This window comes from Pteronotus mesoamericanus, unplaced genomic scaffold, assembly GCF_021234165.1.
Source record: "Pteronotus mesoamericanus isolate MK-2021 breed Mesoamerican mustached bat unplaced genomic scaffold, CSHL_Meso_final scaffold_1186, whole genome shotgun sequence".
Lineage (NCBI taxonomy): Eukaryota > Metazoa > Chordata > Mammalia > Chiroptera > Mormoopidae > Pteronotus > Pteronotus mesoamericanus.
In genome coordinates this window covers 2,774,068-2,797,929 of record NW_026555302.1, presented here as the reverse complement: position 1 = coordinate 2,797,929, position 23,862 = coordinate 2,774,068, and the positions used below count along the sequence as shown (strand labels likewise).

Sequence of the window (23,862 nt, the reverse complement as noted above, 5' to 3'; positions counted from 1 at the left end):
GTAATCTGTGAATAGTGTATATATTTTAGCAAATATAGTGATTGAATATTGGCATTTTGGATGGTTATATCAGTAAGAAAAAATTATATGTGCTTAATTTCATACTACAGTCAAAATTCTCAGAAAATAATATGTAACTTGTAAAGAGAAATATGAAAGCCTTTTAATAATAATTTTTGGAGACTATTTTCAAACACTTGGTTCAGCCCCAAATTTTCTTCTCACTTTATGAAATGGCCTCTATAATGTTTAAAACATTTCATATCGTTGCAGTGCAGTTTATATAGTTAATAATACAGTGTTGGCCATTAGAACTTGAAGTGATTCTTGTCTTTCAGCTTTTGCCGTCTGACCACAGGTCCACAGCCACCGTCCAGGTCTGCAGCGGCTCGATAAACCTGAAGGGCATGGTGCAGAGCAGAGCATACGTTCATGGCCATAAACCCAAGGTCAAAGATGCTGTGCAGGTACCAAGGGGGTAACTGGCACAGGAAAGACAGAAGCATGTTAACTTAAGTGTTCAAAAATCATAACATTTTATTTTTTTGACTCTTAGGTTTCATAATTATTAATTTCATTTTAACAATTAAAAGTCTACTCAGTTGGGCAGTACAATTACACCATGTAATTGGCTGTAGGATTTTCATATGTAGAATATCTATATTATGGTGTTTTTACAGTAATGATTATATAAATTTATTAAGTGCTTCACAGTTGTGAGTCATCTGTGAGTTATTAATACACTGGAAATCATTTCTTCGGAAGAATTATTAGGTGGTGTTCTATAATCTCTATAATGCAGAAATTTTAAAAAGGATGGCTGGTACTTTTGTCAGTCATACATTTCCTAATTTGGAACACGAGCATTATTTGTTCAGATGAAGAATTTCATTTATTTATTTGGTTTTAATTATTTAGATGAGGTAGGCAGATTTGCTTCTAAATTATTAATGTTTGTAAGCAGGTTAAGTAAGTGGGCCTATAAAAAAGAATAATGTATCAGTTATTTTAGTGGACATGATTATACAGGAAAAGTAGTTATGTGAAGATTCTCTGGTAGTGGAATAATGCAAATTGAAAGTAACAGACTTTATTTCTTATTTGTAATTTGTCTTGTTTTTCTGTAGGCAGTGAAGAGAGATATATTGAATACAGTTGCTGATCGTTGTGAAATACTATTTGAGGATCTGCTTTTGAATGAGACTCCAGAAAAAAAAGTTATGAGTATAAAATTAAGTACTTTTTTTGGCATGCGTTCAATTGATAGGCTGTCAAGATATATATGTCATCTTTTATAACTGCTTATATTTGTCTTTAACAATAATATGTCATCTTTTACTTTTTTTATTGAATGAAAAATTGACAGTTGCACCAAAAAAAAAAAGATTTCTGAACACCTTAAAATAGCAAATCTGTCAAAACATTTAACAATTTCTGGGAAGATTTTTAGAAAATTCTGCATGAATTTTTGCCAGATTGAAAACTGTGTTAACATTTTAAAGCTAATTTAAAAAATTATTTTAGTAGGTTTCTTAAAAGAATTTATTTATAATCAAAATATTTATTTGTGTTAAGTATTATATAATAGGTTCTTTAATAGGTATTAATTTGTGGTATATATGCAATTGAAACTTATTCCTACCAAGTTGTTTTCGTACTATTTTTTATGCTTATCTATTATGCAACAGACTGTTAGATTTTTAAAAGTCTGGGTCATCATATTATAACCTATTATAACTATTCTATGTTTTGAAAAATAAGCAATTTATACCATTTCTGTCATTTGTATTAAAAATAATTATTTTATTCAAAAAGAAAATTGTAATATTGAGTATGCTTTTTAAAGCTACACATTCATCTTCCCCTTCCTACCATTCAGATGTGAGTAGATTAGCAATTCACAGTTGAATATATACATAATTGAAACATATATATTAGCTTGTTAAGGGAATATTTTTATATTTATAGAAGAAAACATGGCTCATCTATAAAACTAACTTCTTTTAGTATTACTGATAGACAGTATATTAGGTTTGGAGGCAAATCATAATCTTTTTTGTATTCTTAGTTTGAAAGATCACTGGAATTGCCAGATTTAACATTTGTCATTCCTGTACTCCACAAATAACCCTGAATTTCTGTTCACTAATAATGAAATGCATAGTTTTTGCTGAGTGTAGTTTTGCTGAGAAATGAATTTGAATCTTACAGGCAGCAATTGGATTAAGACTTTTGTGTGAAACCTCGTCACTTAGCCACCCAGGCAGCCTAGCAGCCCCATCTCATTGTGGCTTTGTTTTTGCTACTTGACTTTGTCTATGGTATAGCTCTCATGGTGCTAAATATTCGCTTTCTGAGAAACAGTGTGATTACAGCTGAACTGTGAATTTTAGAATTTTTGGAGACATGGGGATGTATTCACCATTAATGCCAAAGACCTACCTTATCACACACATTAGTTAAATATTTTGTTCCATTTTAAAATGCTTCCTAAAAATAGTATTATATGACTGTCCTGGTATTACTGTATAAAAAACGAGGTAGTATTTTGAAACCTTTTGCTAATGTCCAATCAGCACAATTAATTATTCCAAAGAGCAATTGTAATAGCTACACAGTAAAATATTTTTTAAAAAATTTTATTAATTTTTTAGAGATGGGGAAGGGTTGGGGGAGAAAGAGGGAGAAACATCGATGTGTGAGAGAAACATGGGTCGCCTGCCTCTCACATGCCCCCCAGGGGGCCTACCCGCAACCCAGGCAAGTGCCCCGACTGGGAATTGTACCAGCAAACTTTGGTTTGCAGGCCGGCACTCAACCCACTGGGCCACGCCAGCCAGGGCCACAGTATACTTCTTTTTAAATAAAAGATATTGTTCACTGTAATTGAGTAGCCATTGAGGTTATGTGAAGAGAGTAAACATTGCAGTTTGGTGGAGAGAGCAAAGACTGAAGTGCTTGAGTTCTTTGTCTACTTTACCACTAGTAAAGTGACTTTGGGCAAATGATTCAGCCTATCTAAGCACCCATTATCTTAAATGGAACATGGAGAATGTAGTAGCTGCTTTTTGAGGCCTTGAGTTTAAATAAGATGAATGTTTTTAAAGCCCGTAATATAAGTTGGTAAGTCAAGCCCTCAGTAAGGAGGAGTTTCTATTATATTGAAGGTGGTAAAGGAAGAGAATTATTTAATGATAGTTGTCTTTAAAATTTCTTAACTTTAACTTTTTTGGACATGTAGCATTATATTTCAAAAAGAAACCCAAGTATAAATATATACTTTTTAAACTTTAGTAATAGGATACTTATTCCTCCAACATGTTAGTTGATTTTAGGATATCAAGACGAAAGACTAAATTGCAAGTATAATAATACAGACAAATATAAATTTTGAAATTGAATATATATACACCAAATCGTTAGGTCTTAGCTTTAGTCCTCATTTTACTTAGTTTAACTTAATTCTGTAATAGTAAGATTTTGTAGATTTGTAGTATGGTAAAATGTAGAATGTATGCCATGAAATTAACCTGAACTAGAATATTTTTGCATGCATCAGGAAGTCTGCAAAGGGCATATTGACTTCATATTCCTTATTTTAAAGTAAACATAGTCTTTGGATTCTGGCTATCCAGATGAAAGAACTTAATACTTCAGTGACAGTAAAGAAATAGAAGAACTCCAGGCATTCGCTTTACATATTGGGGTCTTCCCCTTAAACAGTGTTCCAGCCCTTTCTTCGTTGTTCTCCGTCAGTCTCCATTCAGTCTGCCCCACTTACTCTCAGCAGGCGACCTACTCCTTGTGAAAATTGCGGCCATCAACTTGGAACTCTCTTACTTTCGTCCATTCCTACATCTGTGTCTGTTTACATCACTTGTTCTCTCAGAACATTCGTGATCCTCTTGGCCTGTGGACTCTTTTTTTAGAATAGTTTTTAAGATACGTTTTTTTTTAAAAGGTTCCCCCTTCCCATTTTAAATTTCAGACCAACTAAAAAACTTGGTCTTAGATGGATACTAAATGGCTAATTTAACTTTTTAATTTGAAAATTATGTGCTTTTTCTTTTTTAATAAGTAATTTAAATTCATTGCAACCAATACTGTAACATTTGATTTTACAGTAAGCATATTTATCTTTTTTTAGGCAGAGCTAGAAAGAATGCAGTTTGAAATAGTTTTTACGTTCTGCATGCCAATAACACACATTATAGACATCACTGAAGTTTTGCACTTAACCTGTTTCAAGAAATTGTGGCCTCAAATAATATATTCCCAATTTCAGTGTGTGACAATTTACATGCTACAATACAAATTGTAGTAATATAATTTTACAGCTAGGTGGCAGTATAGTCAAAGAGTAAAATTGTTCTTCCAGTTCTCATATGAAAACAAGATAATAAGCAGAATGTGGCAGGAACGTATACTTTAAGTAAGTGCATTTCCCCTAACACAGAAGACATCCCTCATCTTCCGTTTGTAGTTATATAAGAAAGTAGCCTCTTTAATAGTAACCTGTATTTCCTTGCCAAGAAGCTGCCACTAGTTTCTTGGCAAGGAAATATAGGTTACTATTAAAGAGGCTACTTTTCTACTTGGTCTGTACATTGATACCTTTTTAAATCACATCCATTGCTGAAAGAAGTCATTCTTTATACAAAATCTTGATCTTTGCTGAAAGTTCATTACAATCATGGTGTTGAACCAAACAAAGTGGACTGGTGATGATGATAGAAATTGGGGAAAATATATTTTACTTTGAGAGTATTCAAAGAAGAGTAAAACGTAGTCTTCATTATTTATTTAGGTCTAGATTGTTTTTTCTAAAAGTTACTTAACGCTGTTTATGACAATATGTCATGCTAATTGTTGCCCCAGAATATTAATTCTAGTTTACAGCATTTAATATGTCTTTGTATTAGATATTCATGAAATGTTAGCTCACTTCAAGGCAATGTGATAGATACAAATCAATAACCAGATGCCTTTCCTCAAGAAGCCTGTAATCTGATTTGAAAGATAGAATATGTATGCATTATTAACTATGCAGAGCATGTAATAAGTTCCTAAGAGTAACTAAGAACTTAATCAAAATTAATGATCATAATAATAAATACTAGTAATAAGAATGAGGCAAAGGGGGAATGAAAAGAAAGCAAGGTGGAATTGGTAGTGAGGTTAGTATATAAAACATGTATCTTGATGTCCTACACACGTTTGATATTGGGGACTACTAGCATTGAGTAAGATGAAGTGAGCAGTGAGATGATTTTGTATGTAAGTGTGCAAAAAATGTTTGCTATCACGTTCTGTACATTTGATATAAATTGGCTACTAGTTTGGCTCTGAAATCTCATGAAGAGGGGAAAATTGTTTATAAAATTTAGTACTTGTAAAGTTAATAAAAATAGCAATTCCTGAGACCAGGGACAAAATTTTCTCCTGGATATTCTTTCATAGGTGGGTGGATAATACAGATTATATAATCAACACATCTTCATATTGAAGGTAGTGATAAGTTCATGTTTCATAGGAGTATAAGTTAGGTCCCTTGCAGGGGTCAGGTGTGTTGAGGTAAAGCATGATATAGTAAAAGTAACCCTAGGCTTTTTAGGAAATGAATGGTGTCATCAGTTGTATTGTGGCCAAGCATATGACTTTTCGAGAATTATATTAGTTGTGCTTCATCAGATAGTTATTAAATTAGGAGGAAAGCCTTAGTAAATAGTACATTTTTAATAATGAAATGACACTTCCGCAAATTGTGGGATAGGGCGAAAACATAAACATTTTAATAGGAAAATTAAGTGCTTTTACATAAACATCCTATTGGTTTAGAATCAGATTCACTTTCTCAATTTTGTACCAGGTCAATTAGAAAATGAAAATAACTCCTAGGTTTTATTTCTATTAGTATGTGATGCTTTCATATACTTATAAAATATATATCACTGACACTAATGACAGACTTATCTAAATATTGATGATGTTTCTTCTTTTAGATTCTGAAAAGGAGTTTCACATCCTTCCTCACCGAGTTTTTGTCCCCATTCTGGGATCCGCAGTAAGGTTATGTGATTATAAATTTGACGATGAGTCAGCTGAGGAAATCAGAGACCATTTTATAGAGATGTTAGATCATAGGATTCAAATAGAAGATTTGGAAATTGCAGAGGAAATAAACACAGGTAATTATGTGATGTTGTTTAAGAACCTGATTAAACTACTGCTAAAATTACCTATGAGACGTCTAGTTAAATATCATATCTTTAGATTTCCTTAAAGCCAGTTATGTTTGATACTTCTGAGGCATTTAAGAATGTGTCTAATCTCTACATACATAAACATGTAGTCAGCATTTTCCTGGAAAATTGTACCAACATTTACTCTACTTCACATTGTTCTAAGCTTAACAAGTAGATCTTCATAAAACAAGTGCAGCTTTTGGTAGGTGGAAATATATGGTTTTAAGGTATTTCTTTAAAGGAAATTTTCTCATAACCCATTATTTTGATTACTCATTTGATTAAACATCCTTACAAAGTTTTTAAAAATACTTTATTAAACATCTTCTCCATACTATTTGCCTTTTTTTCTTACTCCCTTTATATAATTTGGATACGAAGCTGAAATAGAGAGTTCCAAGAAGTAGATCAAGTATTATTTTTGTAGGGCATAGATTTGCCATCCTATCTTAATTATGTGACGCACTTTATTCCCTTAGCCATCATTTTCCCATTTGACCTTACATTTTGGAAGGTTGTTTTCTTTGTTTTGTTTTGCTTTGCTTCTTTTTTTTTTGTTTTGTTTTTGTTTCTCGTAAGAGCAGGCTATGATAACATATCTATATATAAATGTGTACATGTATGACAAACTTCTGGAAACATTTTAAAATATGTGGTAGAAGTATTTACAAATATGAGTGAATACTGAGTACGTAGCATTTATCAGTCTTGAAATTTCTGATATCATAGTAGAAAGTCTTTAGGTTATTCTGAATATGGATGCTTTATGAAATTTGAATATAGCAATATTTAAGTTCTTTTTTTAATTCTAATTTCTTTAGTCTATATTGCTTAACTAATTCCCACCCTGTATAACAACAGAGAGTTTGATTCAGAGTTCTCTTGTTTATATGGTGAGTCAAGTAAGTATTTGATGAATTACCAATCTGTCAGTAAAACCTTAGGTTAGTTGGAGAACACCAGATATGTTTTTTAACAGCTCCAGGTTAGTATTAATTATGATGTGGAATAGAAAGTTTATTTTAAAGAGAAAAAAAAATTCCAAATTGCTCAGTACCTGATGTTAAAGATGTGTTTCAGTTTTTTGAAAGCTAATATTTTTAAAGGTATAGCTATAGCATATCATCTAATTGGTAGAAATTTTGACAGTGGACTGGTAAAAATGTTTGCTACTTTTCAAAATATGTTTTGCCACATTCGTGACTATGATGTCTCTGCAAACCAAACTTAGACTCATGAGCGGGGAGGGATTTTTGTTTGTGTTGTTTATTACTTCTTTCACTGATGCCATTGATTCTGTTGTTGCTAATCCAAATGAATTTTATGTGGGATTACTAGAGTTGACCTAATTATCCTCTATTTTATAATACTGAAATCTATATTGCTAGCAGATGGGTATATGGACCCTATTCTTCCTTATTCTAAATACCAGTCTGCCTTCCTGCAACTTATACTTTGTTCAGAAATCTGGAGCAATAAAACACGAGTACTTCTTTTGGGGAACCATGCTAAATTTGAGGGCAGCTGTAATGTTCAGAGTATTTTAAAGCCAGGTATTCCCACATACCTTTAATTATTCTCTTTATTACAGTTTTCAGACCTCATTTTTCTTACCACTTTGGTTGCCTGCCTTTAGATTACGAATTTTTAACCTGGGGCATCCAGAACCCTGGGAGTTATAGATGGCTTTTGGCAGATCCACAAGTCACTAGAAATTAATTGTATAGTTTTTTCTGGGGAAGAGATCTATAGCTTTCACAGGGTTGGTGACTTAAGAAAGATTAAAAACTACTTCTTTAAATACTCTGGTTTGCCTTTCTTGAAATATATTACCCTGAATCAAACCTAATAATGTAATGACAATATTAGCTATCTATATAGAACTTACTATGTTGCCAGACACTGTTCTAAGGGCCTTACAAACACAAAATCATTTATTTAACAGTCCTATGATATAGATATTATTAACCCTATTTTTCAGATGAGAGACTTGAGGCTTAGGAAATTCAAGTAACTTTGCCAGGTTACATAGCTAGTCAATGGTGAAACTTTAGCAGTTTGGTTCTAGAGTCTGTGCTTTTTTCCTAACAAATTTGTTTTACTGCGTTTACATGGGACCTGACCAGTACAGACTTTAAGACTATAACTCTACATGATTTAGATACATACTTTGGCCCGGTCCTCCTAATTCTATTATTTAGAAAGGTTTTTTAAGCTTAAATGAGTGATGGTACTTTATCCTGGTTTAATTTCACCTTGATTATGTTAGTATGATTTCTCATGAGACTGTATGATTTTTTTTTAAAGTGAGTACCTAAAATGTTTATTTTCCTGAGCTACTTGCCTAAAACATGATAGTTATTCATAAATATCATTTCCATCTGACTGATACACTTATTTTATATGTGAAAACTTATAAGCTTGTGCCTAGACAAAGTTTTCAAGGTTTGTATAATACACTACACTGTACATGATGAAGATTTTAAAAGGACATAATAGTCATAGCTCTGTGGCTCAATAGTTCAGAGCGTATTAAGAGGTGTAGAACATTTAAAACATTGCCCCAGAAATATTCGTTGTAGTTGACAGCATTTAGTATGTCTATTTATCCAATAGTTGTTAAACATTTGCTGTGTTCAAGGCAATGTGATAGATACAAAAGTGACCAGATTTCTTTCCTCAAGACACCTGAAGTCTGATTTGAAAGGTGGAATGTGTATGCATTATTAATTATGCAGAGCATGTACTCAGTTCCTAAGAGTACCTAAGGATTTAATTAAGATTAATGATCAGAAGTTTAGGGTCTCTAGTGATTTGGTTAATACTTCAGTCAGAAAAAACATTTTGACTTACGGTCAGCAATAATCTATATTCTACAGTAGCAAAGTTTTGACATTAGTATTTTCCAATTTTAGTAAATTCTTTCCATTTTTAAATTCTTTATTACTCCTTTTATATTTCACTTTAACAGAAAGCAGGTACATGTTGTATAAGTTGATCCTCTATAATATAATGTCACTATAATATATAAAGTATAATCCTAAGTATATTAAAAATCCCATGGTTTTAATGACTATTTGAATTCTTTGAAATATTTTTACAAATAAGTAGAAGACTTATTTTTATCCTCAAGATAATATACTTCTCATCTATTATCAAATTTAAATGCTATTCCCTGATGAGTTATTTTTATTGTCTATATATAGTAAACATCCTGTTTCTCAGTTTTCCATCATGAAGCTTTATCATTGCTGTGGTAAACAATAGCATTAACTAGTAACTATGAAGTATTTTAAGATAATTTTTAAAAATCTTAGATGACATAAATATGAATCCATTTGTATTTTTTGTGGGTTTTTATTTTTATAAGTTTTTAACCTTGGCACTAAGTTGTATGTTTTACAGTGTATTTTAAAATTATTTCTTCTCTATTTTCATTTATTCTGGTGTCTAGTATGGAGGTGCATTAACTGAGTAGGAAGAGTTTCATATTATAAGGACAAAGGAAACAAAACAGCAATTTGGCTAGTTTAGGTATGTATACTTATATACATGGTGGGGCAAAAGTAGGTTTACAGTTGTGAGTATGCGAAACACAGAGTTTATTCTTGTGTTATTTATTATTTTCCATGCAAATAGCTGTAAACCTACTTTTGCCCCCACACTGTATATACCGTATTAAGCTCATAGTTTCTAGATATTATTATATAGTTTTCTAGTATCATATATAATATATTGAAGATACTACTTCAATATAATAGGTATGATTCTTTTAGGACTCTGCCCTATTTATGAAACTAACATGTGTCTGCACTGAGTGATTGATTGATTACTATTTGTTAATTGCCTGTTATGCATTAGGCATTAGGGGTCTAGAGATGAGATACATAGTTCTGACTTTCAAGAAGCTCACAGTATTGTGGGAAATACAGAGAAATGGGTTATTCCAAAACAAGATGATTGGTCTGTAATGGAGGAATGAACAGAGAATTATCAGAACGTTTAGCACAGGCACTATATCTATAAGGAGTTCAAGGAAAACTTCTCAGAGCAGGTAACATTTGAGCTCATTCTGAAGAATGAATACAGTGAAAGTAACCCTAGGCTGTTTAGGAAATGAACAGTGGCATTCATTGTACTGTGGCCAAGAATATGACTTTTCTAGAATTATGTTAGTTTTGCTTCATCAAATATTCATTAAATTAGGAAGAATGATTTAGTAATTAGTGTATTTTTATTAGTGTATTTATTGAAATGACACATTCCCAAATTTTGGGATAGGGTGAAAACATAAACACTTTAATAGAAAAATTAAGTGCTTTTACATAAACATCCTGTAAGTTTAGAATCAGATTTACTTACTCATTCACTCATTCATTTATTAATTTACTCAAAAATAGTAGATGTGTAATTTTACCAAGACAGTATTTTAGCTGAGTCCAGTCTGCCACTTGCAGCTGTATAACCTTAAACAAGTTCCCTCTGAACCCCAGATTCTCTTGGAGTTAATATGAGAGTTTAGTAAAAATGTTAGGGAAAATGCTTTCTAACAGAAAAAGATACATAAATACAATGCGATATTAACTAGGATTATTGGCTTTAAAATAATGACTCCGGAATTATAATGAAAAACATTAATGTTAAACTATGAAAGTAATATTTATAGTGTACATAGATTTTTCTAAATATTTTAAATTAGTCTTGTCATATAAAATAAACCATAAAAAATAGAGTTCAAATATTTAAATTTAAAAATTGAAGTCAATTATGATACAGTCAGCATTAAACTTCTCAGTATCTGGCTTTATTTTCGAAGTATTCCATGTTATTATTTGCTTGATTATAATTTAATTATTTCTGTTCTATATTTGCCAAGTAGTTGCTATGTTTAAAATACATATTTTGCTAATAAGTATCTTAAAATAACATGCTTTTAAATGACTTAAGGGATGAAGAACAATTTGTTTGTCAAAATGACTCACTTAAGGTGAGGGATAACTACGGCTTTAACATTTCTTAGATGCATTAGTCATCTCCTAGTAGATATTAACTTAATAATTCAGATGTGCTTCATCCATAGTATCTACTAAAATTTTGGAGAACACACCTTTAAAATCTGATGAAACTCATTTTGTCAATTCGGCCTTAATATCCGAACTGAAATTAATTTTTGCTATTTGGTTAAATGTTGATAATTATAAAGAAAAAATAATACTAAAGATGTGTTTTTATGGCTAAACCACTGACTATGGTGAAACCTCATTAATTTAGGATTCAGAAATAGGGAGGAAGACAACTAACCAACGGTTTCAAGTCCTAACACGTAATTTTGAGCTCTTAAATAGTCCTGCCCACCTATCAACAGCGTGGCATGAAATGGAACACATCAACAACTTAGCATGTATTCTTCAGGGTCCTTTGAATTGCTCAAGAAAGTAGTTTTCTTACATGATTAATTTGAGATTTGTCTCAAGTTAAATTTACTGGTTTAAAGGGATGGTTAAGATCTAATTTCTAATTGAATCATATGTCACTTGCATTTGAATTTGAGATAACATAGTAAAATTTTGGTAAAATAACATAGTGTTTGAGATTTGAATTAAAGGCCTACAAGTTTCCACCAAAAGTAAACACATAAATTGCTATGACAAGACAAGGCCTAATTCATTCTTGAAAAATGCTCTGCGTCAGTAAAATTATCTTGCATTTGTATTAAATCACAGGGTTTTGACAGATTAAAAAATGGAAATAGCAGAGCAATGGAATGTCTTTTTTTAATAGGAGTAAATTATTTGTGCAGAAGACTTGACCTACTAGAGCATAATCATTACATATAATAATTAACTATTAAATGTATAACATATGACAAATAAAACTGTTTTTGTCTTCTTTGTATACAAAAGCTCATGTAAAAAAAAACTTTCCCTAGCAAACAGGTGTAATTCATGTGTTAGCCAATATTTTTGGTTATTGGTTGCATGATAGAAGGATATAGGCACCACAGGTATCTATTTCATTAAGTTTACGTGTCATGCTCATGAGCCTGTGCTGGTGTACTGGGGTGCACACGTGTCCATAAGGACATTTAAAATCCACACAATAGGCTATTTACTTTGAATATAAACAGTAGTATTTACTGTCTCTCATTGTGGTTCTCTTCTCTTCTTTGTAAATAAAGGGACCAACAAAAAGTAGTCGCTTTCCCACCGAGGTCCCTGGGGTTGCAGAGAACAGCAGTCCTCTGCTGCCTCTGAGAGGAAGAAGGGTGTGGCTCCAGCCCTGCACCCTCCCCTCAACCAGAGTAATTCTCCTTTCGCCTGTTGTACGTGCTGGAAGTTCCAGTCGGTCTCTTTTGAACTGGGGCGGGAATTAAACCCCCTGTTCTATGTGATCCCCAAAAATGTTTTCAGTTGAAATACTTTTAGTCAGTGTTTAGCTAGGCAAACCTACAGAAACTGTCAGCATAATCAAGTAGAAAGAAAACTTGTATCTGAATCTGCAGTCTGCTGCTGCTCACCCTCAAAAATGCACTAACTCCTCAGGTTTTATATTCTATCTGTAAAATGAGATAATGTGCTCCCCTTGCTTTAACATTGAGTTGTTTTAAGCTCAAATTTATGATCATATTTTGTTTGTATATTTCAAATTTCAGGTCAGATGAAGAGTCAGAAAACTTTTCTGTATGGGGGGCAGGCAACGAGTTAATTTTTTAGGCTCTATGGAACACAGAATGTCTGCCTGATGCACTACGAGGCTGGCCCATAGGCTGCAGTTTGCTGATCCTGTCTTTATTATGAATACCTAATTATTTGAAATTACTAATTGTCAAAATCACAGTAAGTTCATTATTATTATCCTTTTGCAGCTTGTATAACTTCCTCTATGAATACTGAAGCTTCATTGGACAGCACAGATGATGAACAACCAAAAGAACCAATTAAAACTGCAATAGTATTGAAAATTCAGCAAAACATAGGTATTTTATTCCTTTTATAACATTGAAAAGATGGTATTTAGCATTTGAACTTTCTTGTTACTTTTAAATTATTGTATTTTATTTTACTTAAAAGTGCTAGATTAAGCCAGTGTTTATTGAAGTGCCAGGTCCTAGAGACAGAAAAATTTATAAATAATGCATTATCCCAATTGCCCGCAAAGATGACACTTCCTGCTAATTTTTTGTTGTTTTGGAAGAAAAGCATGTTGAGTTTTGGGAATCCATTAGTGAAGTGGGGACAGTGTTTCCCTAACTGGTGTTCCCAGGATTGCTATTGCAGATTCTGATATCTGTACTATGAAAAAAGTCAAATTCCAGTGTGGAAATTTATCGTTCCCTTCAGTATTTTAAAGGCTCCAAGATAATGTGGCATTCAATTTCACATTTTCAAACTTGCTGATCAAAGAACATGTACGCTGGTGTTTCATGGAATGCCATTTTGAGAAATGCTTTATAAGTATTAAGATTTTTGACTGAGAGCCAGTTTTAGTTGTTTTTCTTGTCACCTATTAGATAAACCTATGTTAATTATGTGAATGCGTTGCATGCAAGCATGTTTTTGTGTCTGGAATGCTCTGGTCCATTCAGTTTTTACTTAACAATGATCAGGGGGATAAAAATGAGTTACCAACCTAGAGTTACTAATTCTTAGGTTTTAGAATGGTGGAATCTGAGTTTCTATGGTTTTTAATAGCTATTCAAATGACTTTGCATTGGAATGATTGAGAACCACTGCACATTGGAACTGTCTGTTTTGGTTTAAGCCAAGCAGCATGCTGGAGTGTCAGTATAAATTTATAGGACCCTTTTGAAGTGTGTGTTAGTTTTTCTCTTAGATGTGTGTGAGTGTACACATGTGTAAGAAAGACATTTTTTGTGGTCTGTTAAGTATATGATTACCAGTCTAACCTTTGCAATCTATTTTTTTCAACTTATTGCTATATTTTCCTCTAAGATTTTGTCAGCTTTCAGGGCATATCTATATGTATGTAAGAATATGTATTTGTGTGGGTGTTGTTGTTTGGGCCCATCAGTAACCTACATGTAAGAGGGCAGAATCAGTTAAGCCTTTCTTTCGCTCATTCCATTTCCATTTGTTTTGTGTTTGTTTACTTGTAGATGTGGTTGCAGCATTTGCAGTTGCAATCTTCGCTGCGGTTATCTCCTTTCAATACTTCAGTGATTAATCAGGGTGAAGCACAAAGAGCTTCCTGATCATCCAGAGAACGCTGTCCAGCAATTATGAATAATAAAGATGCCACCAAGCCATTTGCAATTAAGACAATAGCAGCCAGATCTGTTGCCAAACGCCTGTTAGGTGTGTTTCTAACTTAATGTGAAATCACCAGCTGCCTTGTTTAGCCCTGCTTCTATCTGCTCAGGCTTACAAAAATAAAGTTATTTATCTAGATGGAACTAGATGGAAGCTGCATGTAACAAGTTGTTATTATTGTATTTTTTTAAATGCCCAAAATGATCATTTATTTTCGCAGATTTTAGTCCTCTTGATATGTATCACATATTCGTTAGGACATTGAAAATTTGAATAGTCAGGGTTGGCTGAGGATCTTAGTGATAGAACAATAGGAGAAATTTCTTCCAAGTGGGATAACACCTTACTAGGTGAGTTCATACCGTAGGACCCTTCTAATGTATACCCAGTTCCAAAGTACCAATCAAGTCCTGATCAAAGTGAGAGCTTTCCAGGTTTGAATTAGTAAGGATTATCGTAAATCATGTGCTTTCTCACATTTGTTATGTTAAATAAGCCTTTTTCTTCCAGCAGTACCTAAGCCTAGGTATTGTAAAACACCTAGATCTTGAATAAAAGTTTACCTTTGAATGCATCAGTAGGCTCAGAGAAAATAGAGGAAATCTCCAAGAACCATGCCTTTATTTTTCTTTCCCTACAAAAATGAACACATTTTGAGTTGGGAGTTGTGCATACTGTGTTAAGCAGACAGGTGGCCTGTGGTTGCTGGGATGGCAGAAACCAACTGCAGCACTGCTTTGGGCAGTTTACCTTAGGCCAGAAACACAGAGATTAACCCAAGTCTGAGATGCTACCCTGGCCAGGACAGTGGAAGTGGCCCTGAGTTTGGCAGAAGCAGGATACAGGCCTAGGATTCTCATAGAATGAGATAAAGCAGTGTTTTCATGGCGAGATCACCAGGCACAAGTTGAAGCTAGTTAGCATGAGAAAGAACCTATAGAAATAACCAACTATGGGTTAAATTCCCTAAGGTCTCATCACCAACATACAGGAAGGATGGAACCACAGGCAGATATGCAAAATAAAACAAATGGAACTGCTAAAACTGCGAAATGTTACTTGAAATTAAAAAACAAAAAATCTTAAGCATGTTGAATATTATATTAGGCTGAGATGAAAAGACAATGAATAAACTGGAAGCTAAAGCTAAGGAAATGACCCAGTGCACAACAGGGAGAAATGAGCTGCTGGAAGATACAAACACTAAGAGGTATGGAGGGAAGAATTGTAAAGACTAGAAGCACCAGGGAGAGAAGACTAGAGGATGGAGGAGTGATAATATTTGAAGAAATAAAAAGTTCCCACATTGGCTGGAAAAACATGAGTTCCTAAATTCAGGAAAGCACAGTGTATCCCACGCATATATAGATAAAGTTCATGCCTAAAGCCAATGTCACGTAATTGCAAGATACCAAACACAAGATTTTAAAAACAATCAAAGGAAGAAAAAGATTAATGAAGGCAAGACATACTGAGTTGGCTTCTTAATGGCAACAATGGACCCAAAAAATGGTAATATAATGCTTTCAAAATTCTGTGAAAACCTAGTTATCAACTTGGAATTTGTACCAAGCAAGACTGAAATAAGGACATGCTCAGATGAAAAACAGATTTCACCATCAATGGATCTTCATTAAGAGACTGAAAAAGGATGATCTGAAATGGAAGAACTAGTGAGCAAGTAAAATGACTAACGTGTAAATCAAGTGTTATTTGTGGAAAACAATCATAATGAAAGGAGTGTTTATAAGAAGTAAAGTTGTAAGCAAATGTAAAACTAAACATTTTATGCAACATTAATGTGTACTTTTAAAAGGGCATAATTGAAAAATTGGACAATAGTTTATAAGATGAGAGGAGGGGAATTGCAATTAAAATATTCTGACGTGCTTTTATTACTCAGAAAATGGGTAAGATATTGTTTAATATTATGTTAAAAATATATAGTAAAATTTCAAGTGTAACTGCTAAAGCATAGATACAGGATCATTCATCCTGGAAGAAAAGAAGTTTAAAAATATGGACTAGGAAGTCAATAACTCCAAAGAGGGCTAGATCAACAGCTCGCAATTATTGATAAATCAAGCAGACTAAAAGTGAGTGAAAACGGGTTTGAGTAACTTAACAATACTGATTCAATGAACGTGTTTAGAATACTCAACAAATAGAGAGTATCCTTGTTAATCATTGTATATTAGCAAAAATTGACCATGTGCCAGGCATAGTAAATTTCAAAAAATTACTGTTAAATGGATAATCATAAATAAGAGGTCAGTAAGAAAGGTTAATTTTTAAAAATTATACATTTACAAGTTGAATAAAACTTCATAGATAAAAGAAGAAAACATACTTAGAATTTAATTATAAGTACTACATTTGGAAAATTGGGTGGTGCAGCAGAAACAGTGCTTTGAGGGACATGGTTTTACATGCTTAAATTAAAGGAAAAGGCTAAGTGTGTAACTTAGGAGAAGAACAACAAAATAAGCAATGTAGAAACAAGGAGATACAGGCAATGGAAGAAATGAATGAATTGGAAAACAGAATGACAATACCGAAGTTTTCATGACAAAACTGACATAATTTGAACAAGAAGAAAACAGGACTCTAGGTCTAACCTATACATACAGTAAAGATGAGAATAATAAGAGGCTACCAGGAGCATCTTAATATGTTTGAAACAGACAAAATACACAATGGTCTAGAAAAATGCAGTTTCTTTAAATTGACTCAAGAAGAAATTACAAGCTAGATAGAATTACTCAATAGTTTGAGTAATAAACAATACCTTAGAATTTTTTTGACAAAGAGAACAGCTAGCTCACATTTATAGATGTTTTACTCCTCCTTCAAGGACCATATTATTTCAACATTTTGTAAAAACTCTTCCAAAGAATAAATAAGGGAATACTCTTGAGCTCATTTTATGAGACCAGTATAACTTACTGCACTAGAATCAGACACATTCAGTAGGAGAAAAGTACAGACTAATAGCACTTGTGAACATAGATATAAAAGTCAAAATACTGTTAATAAAATTATTCAACATTAAAAAGGATAATGTATAATGATTCAGTTGTATATATGAAAAATCAGAAACACAAGAATGGCTGTTATCACCACTTTTACTCATCATTGTTCTGGATAAAATGAGCAAAAAATAGAAACCAGATATTTTTTAAGAGGCTATGATTAAACACATGAAAAGATGTTTAGCCTCATAAGTGATTGAGACCACAGTGAATACCATTTTATATCCAATGGGTTGGAAAATTAAGAAATAGAATATCATCAGTGAAGAAGATGTGCATCAGGAAGACATCTACAGGTGCGATTGTAAACGGATACACTGGAAAGCAACTTGGCATTATCTTGTAAGGTTAAGCATTCACACACTCTAATACCTAACCGTTCTACATATATACCCTAGAGAAATTGTTGGCATATGAGCACAGGAGTACACATGTGACAAGACAAGCTATTGACAAGAAAATAAAAAATAAATTGTGGGTTTTCAAGGTCTGATGGTTACTGGCTCTGTAACCTTGCGCAAGTTACTTAACCCCTCTGTGTCTCTTTCTCAACAGTAAAATGGAGATAATGGTATCTATCTCAAAGGGCTGAGCACTAAATTACTTTGCATATATTAAGAACATAGAGCAGTGCCTGGCATGCAGTAAGCATTCAATAAACTTAGCAATTATTAAAAAAATATGGGTTTTGTGATTTTATTTAGGAGGGAGAGTTCCATGAGAAATAAAGTGATAAATCAAGTCTTAAGCCTACATGCACTGTGATACAGTTTTTATGAAGACTAGCCTCTATCTACTTTGACCTGAGAGGGTGACAAAAACCAATCTTCTTAAGAATCTTAGGGTCCATTGTCTAGCTAAGTAGACTACAGCGAGCGCTCATAAAATTCTTAGAAGTCTTTTTGTCTAGTTAAGAGGCCTTTGAGGTACTGATTTAAATATTTCTGAAGGCTTAAAGGGTATTAGAGCTACCCTTGATCCTAACCTACCCGATGCTATATTTTATTAGTAATTCCTTGGATTTGATCTTCGTGCAGAGGTCATTTCCTCCTTGAGAATCTTTTGCTGGCTGGAAAAAGTGTTCTGGATTGTTCGTATTTCCTATAAATTTGCTCCAGAGTTGAACAATTTCTTACTTAGTTCATCTCCTGTTTCTCACATTTGATTTTAGCCAGCTAGAAGAAGGCAGTTGGCATTTCAATATTCTGCCTGGTAATCTTGACCAGATCCACAAGTTTATTATGTTACTCTTTTCCCTTTGGTGATTTCCATAAGCGTACTAGTTCTCTTTCACGTTGCCACAGGTGGAAGTGTTCCCTTTCATAACCGGGGTTGCCTTTACATAGCCATTTCTTCATTGCTCTTTAGCCACCACTGTTTCCTGAAGGCCATAAAGCCTTCATCTTCTGCTCAGTTCCAAGTTAAGGCTACCCATTTTGGTTTTGGCCCTGTAGCACCCTATTTCTAGGTACCAATTCTATTTTGGTTATCTCTTGCTTCATAACAACCAACCTCAAAACTTATTGTCATTAAATAACCATGTTATTAACTCTCATGATTCTGTGGGTCGAGCAGGCTCAGCTGGTTCAGCTGAAAGGTTCTGCTTCAATGTGATGTTAGCATGGGCTTAAATAATTGAAGGGCTGTGACTGTTTCTCCTTCACATGACCTCTCCACAAGGTTTAGGATTCTCACAGCATGGTGCTGAATTCCAAAAGGAAGAGCCCCAAGAATCAGTGTTCAAAGAAAGAACTGAAAGCTGTTAACTTCATAAGGCCTGGGCTCAGATGTCCCAGAAATCATTCCTCTGTTTTCCATTGGTTAAAACAAACAGGGCCTAACTAGTTTCCTTAGAAGGGGAAAAAAGCCCATGTTTCAATGAGGGAGTAGGAACACATTTATATAGGGAAGAATTGATGGCATTCATCATTGGAGACATACACTTTAGTATATGTCATGTTTTAAAAAGGATAAAAATACAGGAGAAAGGGAAGACAAGTTCCCTAGGGAAATAATTACTATTATTACTCGAAACATACTCCACATTCAACCCTTACCAGTTTGCCTTTTACTATAGCACCTCTGTTTCCCTCCTTTCTGTTGTGACATTTTTGTGGATATATGAAATCTTCTCCTTTTACCTATTCTTATAATGCTCAAAGTTCAATAGGTTCATAGTTATATTACCAAAATAGTTGGGAATAATCAAGTTCTATTAAAATGCTTATTGCGTTTGTTTATTCTTATCCAAATGATTTGTCTAAATATAAATTAGCAAATGTACAATAAATAGAAAATTGTTCTTAATTTCTGACCTTAATAAGTAATTGTATTGAGAATATCAAGTATTTTCATGAATATTCACTAAAAGTAGTCAATGAGTTCTCATACGATTCATAACCTATAACTTATAAGGTAAATTAATATATTAAGTTTTGATTTATTAAGGACAAGAGGTAAAAGTGGAGTTAGAAATGAAATGTTTGTTTCTACTTTTGCTATTTCTAAAGTGTTTCCACAGACCTTATCTCATTGAGTTTTTACAACACATGTTGTAAGCAGGGCAAAGATTTATTGAATGGGCTCAAATTAGCACCATCAAATGAAGCTAGACTTTACACTGTACTGTGAAACTTCTGAGGTTCTGATCCTCAAAGAGCCCTGTACAAAAATTCTTGAGTAAAAGGATGATCTTTTAGGAAAAGATCTTTCACTCAATTTGTTCAGTTTCTTAAGGAGACCTTTTGTTTATAGAATTACCAAGGGAAGCTTAATGATAGAGATGAAGGTAGTTTAATCAGCTCTTAAATTCTATTTTAGTCAAATCCAATTTGGTTGTAGCTACACACCATATGCTTGTCCTCATGATTAAAATCTTGAATGTCAGTAAGCTAAGATGCTAGACTGTAAGATCTATGTCTAAACAAAAGTAGCAAGGTTTTAAAAAACACTCCTATGCTTTCAAGTTGGCACTATTGCAAATATTTTTTAGGTTTTAATTATCAATGGAATAATAGTCAATAATTATGAAGAATTGAGTCGTCATACCCTAGATTTTTCAATGAAGAAACAATAAAACCTTGAGAAGTTGCTTAATTCCTTTGATTTTTAAGTTGGAACAAATTTTAACAATATTAAACTAACTCATTATGTAGTACAGTGCTTTACTGTTTATAAAGTACTTTCATTTTTAACATGTCCTTTTAATACAGAAGCTGAGATTCAGGAGAGTGACTTGCTCAACCTAGAGGCCAGTGGGGCATATGTACACTAAGGGGAAAGACACTGATGAAAAGGAGTGATTAATTGGGCGCACAGAGAACGAGGGATGACTGTATAAGAAGAACGAAAACGTGGTTGTGATGTTCCGAAGAAAGTGAGGGGATAGTTTCTAAAGCATGGGCAGCTACTGGCCATGAGAGAAAAGGAACATCTAATACAAAAACTTAGAGAAGAAAATTGGTGCAGGGATATATGGGCTTGTAGGTTTGGTAGTGGAAAGTTAAAGATACTTTCCTCTGATGCCTTCAGATTTCCACGAAGTTATCAAGGCCATCTGCTAAGAGTGAAGAAGGAGGAGAATAAAGATTTCAAGTCGTTGTTGCAAAGAGTGGGAGATCAAGTTGACCAAAGAAACATAGCGGGGTTGCCAAACAGTGGTAAAGCCCCTTTTGAGATTAGTAATAATAAATGAATGAAATCATGTGATATTCCCCTCACCCCCCACTGGTCTTTGTCATCTCAGATTTAAGAACAGAAAAATTGAAGAGCAGTATTTGAAAATCATGTCTGCAAAATAAGTTGAAAGCAAAGAAGGGCTAGGAAATTTATGATATGGGCAGGAATATTGTTTAAAGAACACCATTTAAATGATGAACCATGATATCTAAGCTAAATAAGAAAGGAAGTGAAGAGGGAGAAGTGGCGGGGAGAGAGGGAGAGTTTTTTGATGAATTGTAACTGTCGTGTAAAGGCATTAGTGCAGTGGGGATCTAGGAAAAAAATCAAAGACCCAAAATTCTGGTAGTAGTTGACAAATCAGGAAACATGACTGTGATAAAAAAAATAAGGATGCTTGGAATAGTGATTTGGGAAGAAAGAACACAGAGACGATAGCAAACAAAGAGAATGGCAGAGTTGAGGTAGTTTATTGGAGGTCAAGGAACAGAGTCCAGATTATGGACAGGTGGTGGTCTGCTAGAATGACATGGTGACAGAACTTGAAAGAGGCTGTGTGAGATAAGTGATACCTATTTTTTTTCTTTTTTCTTTTTTTTTTTTTTTAAGATTTTATTTGTTTTTAGAGAGAGGGGAAGGGAGGGAAACATCAATGTGTGGTTGTCTCTCACATACCCGCTACCAGGAGACATGGCTTGCAACCCAGGCATGTGCCCTCACTGGAAATCGAACCAGCCACCTTTTGGTTTGCAAGTTGGCACTTAATCCATTGAGACGCACCAGCCAGGGTCTGGTATCTAATTTTTTATAAATGAGGGAGAGTGATTAGAAGGTCAGTAATGCACAATTACAAAGGTGGAGGAAAAGTAATACAGACAAATAGTAAGAGCCTTTTTAAATACTACCTAGACTTTTTACAAAAACAGGTGGGAATGATGATCTGGAGTAAGAGAGAGTGTCAAGAATGGCATTTAGATTTTGAAAGAATAAGCAGTCACCGCTTGAAAGCGAGAAAGGGAAAGCGTACCTTCTTTGAAGAACCAGGTTTCAGTTATAGCAAAGATGGGGAAGAAATGCCTGGAGAAAAGGTTGAAAATAAAAGGAGGTGTGCTGCCTTTAGAGAAAGGGGAATGGGAAGGGATAGAGAGGGTGGTGCAGGGGAGTGTGATGGCAAATGGCAAGGCGGGAGTGGGCAAGCAGTAGTCAGGGGGAGCAGGGGGGGGCTTTCACTTTGGATACTGAATGGATGAATGCAAAGTTTAGAACCATGGCCGATTTAATCTCTGTTTTTGCGGACATTGGACTGTGGATCCAATAATCAGGGGGCTTGGCTCACTCAACCTGAGTGAGCAGTTACTAAAGTGGCAATAAATTTTGGTAGCTGTGCCGTGCATCTAATGGGTTGGAAGAAGGAAGGGGCTCAGATAGCAATGCCAGCAACTGAAGACATCAAGGCAGGGCAGGAGCATAGCCTGGAGCTATGAACTCCATACACTCAGCCTCACATTCCAGGCTTACATCCAACTTGGTCATGTTGTATCTTTTACATGCACCGTTGGACTCTATTTGCTGATATTTTATTTAGAACTTTGGCATCCATACAAATAAGTGATACTAGCTTGTAATTTCCTTTTCTTGTTTACTGCCCTTGTCTAGTTTTGATATCAAGATGATACTAGTTTAATCAATCAGTTGATGATTATTCTCTCTGTGTTCCCTAGAAAGACCTATAAAAATGGTCTGTTTCTTGTAAGTTTGATGGAATTAACATATAAATACATCAGGACCTTGCGTTTTGGTGGTGGGGGTGGTAATATTTGTAAATACTTTCCTAGTGTCTTTGCTTGTTACAGGGTTATTCAGACTTTCTATTTTTAAGTTAATTTTGGTAAGTTATATTTTTCTAGAAATGTTTCTTATTTTATCTGGTTTCAAACTTGTTGGCATCAAGTTGATCATAATGTTTCATATCTTTTTCATCTCAGATGTCCATAAATATGTTTTAAAAGAATTCCTAATGTTTTTTATGCCCTTGCATTATTCTGGCATATATTCCTCTATTCTCTTAGTTTTTTTTAAAGAACTAACTATAGCTTTTTGAATTCTAGCTATAAATAAAATTGATATTTCATTGATTTCTGCACATTTATTTTCTCATTTTCCTGCTTTGTTGGTTTACCTCATTTTTTTAACTGATTAAGTTGGACACTGAGGTCATTTTTTTTCTTCTTTTGTAGTTTATGTTTTTAAGAATAAAATTTTCTCTGATATAGCCTTTTTGCTCTACCATAGAAGTTTCACTATAAAGAATTTTTATTATTTTTCAGTTTTAATAATTTGAAATTTCCAGTGTAATTTTATTCCTTTACATAGAAGTTGTTTAGTAGTGTAAGTATATATTCATCGTTAGTAATGAGTTTATATTTATTATTAATTCCAATTAATTGCATTGTAGTCTTAAAATGGAATCTGTCTTCTAGTGTCCTGGTTATTAACTTTTGAAAATCTTCTTTGTGTGTTAGAAGGGGAAAATGGTTAGTTTGCTAATTATTGTTTGCAGTGTTTTGTATATGTCTCTTAGACTAAGCTTGTTAATTATATGGTTAATATCTACATTGATGCTAATTTTTTGTGACA

General features: G+C 33.6%; 1 protein-coding gene across 2 annotated transcripts in view; it reads left to right on the top strand.

Moving 5' to 3' along the window:
* The window catches only part of ODR4 (odr-4 GPCR localization factor homolog), a 33,166-nt gene extending 17,194 nt beyond the window's left edge, over positions 1-15,972 (top strand). For both annotated transcript variants that reach the window (XM_054587641.1, XM_054587642.1), the window contains 5 exons: positions 339-467; positions 1,128-1,218; positions 6,003-6,188; positions 13,111-13,221; positions 14,362-15,972. In XM_054587641.1, the coding sequence (XP_054443616.1) occupies positions 339-467; positions 1,128-1,218; positions 6,003-6,188; positions 13,111-13,221; positions 14,362-14,429 (585 nt within the window). In that variant the 3' untranslated portion in view covers positions 14,430-15,972. The remainder of the gene's footprint in view (positions 1-338; positions 468-1,127; positions 1,219-6,002; positions 6,189-13,110; positions 13,222-14,361) is intronic.
* The last annotated feature ends 7,890 nt before the right edge of the window (positions 15,973-23,862 follow it).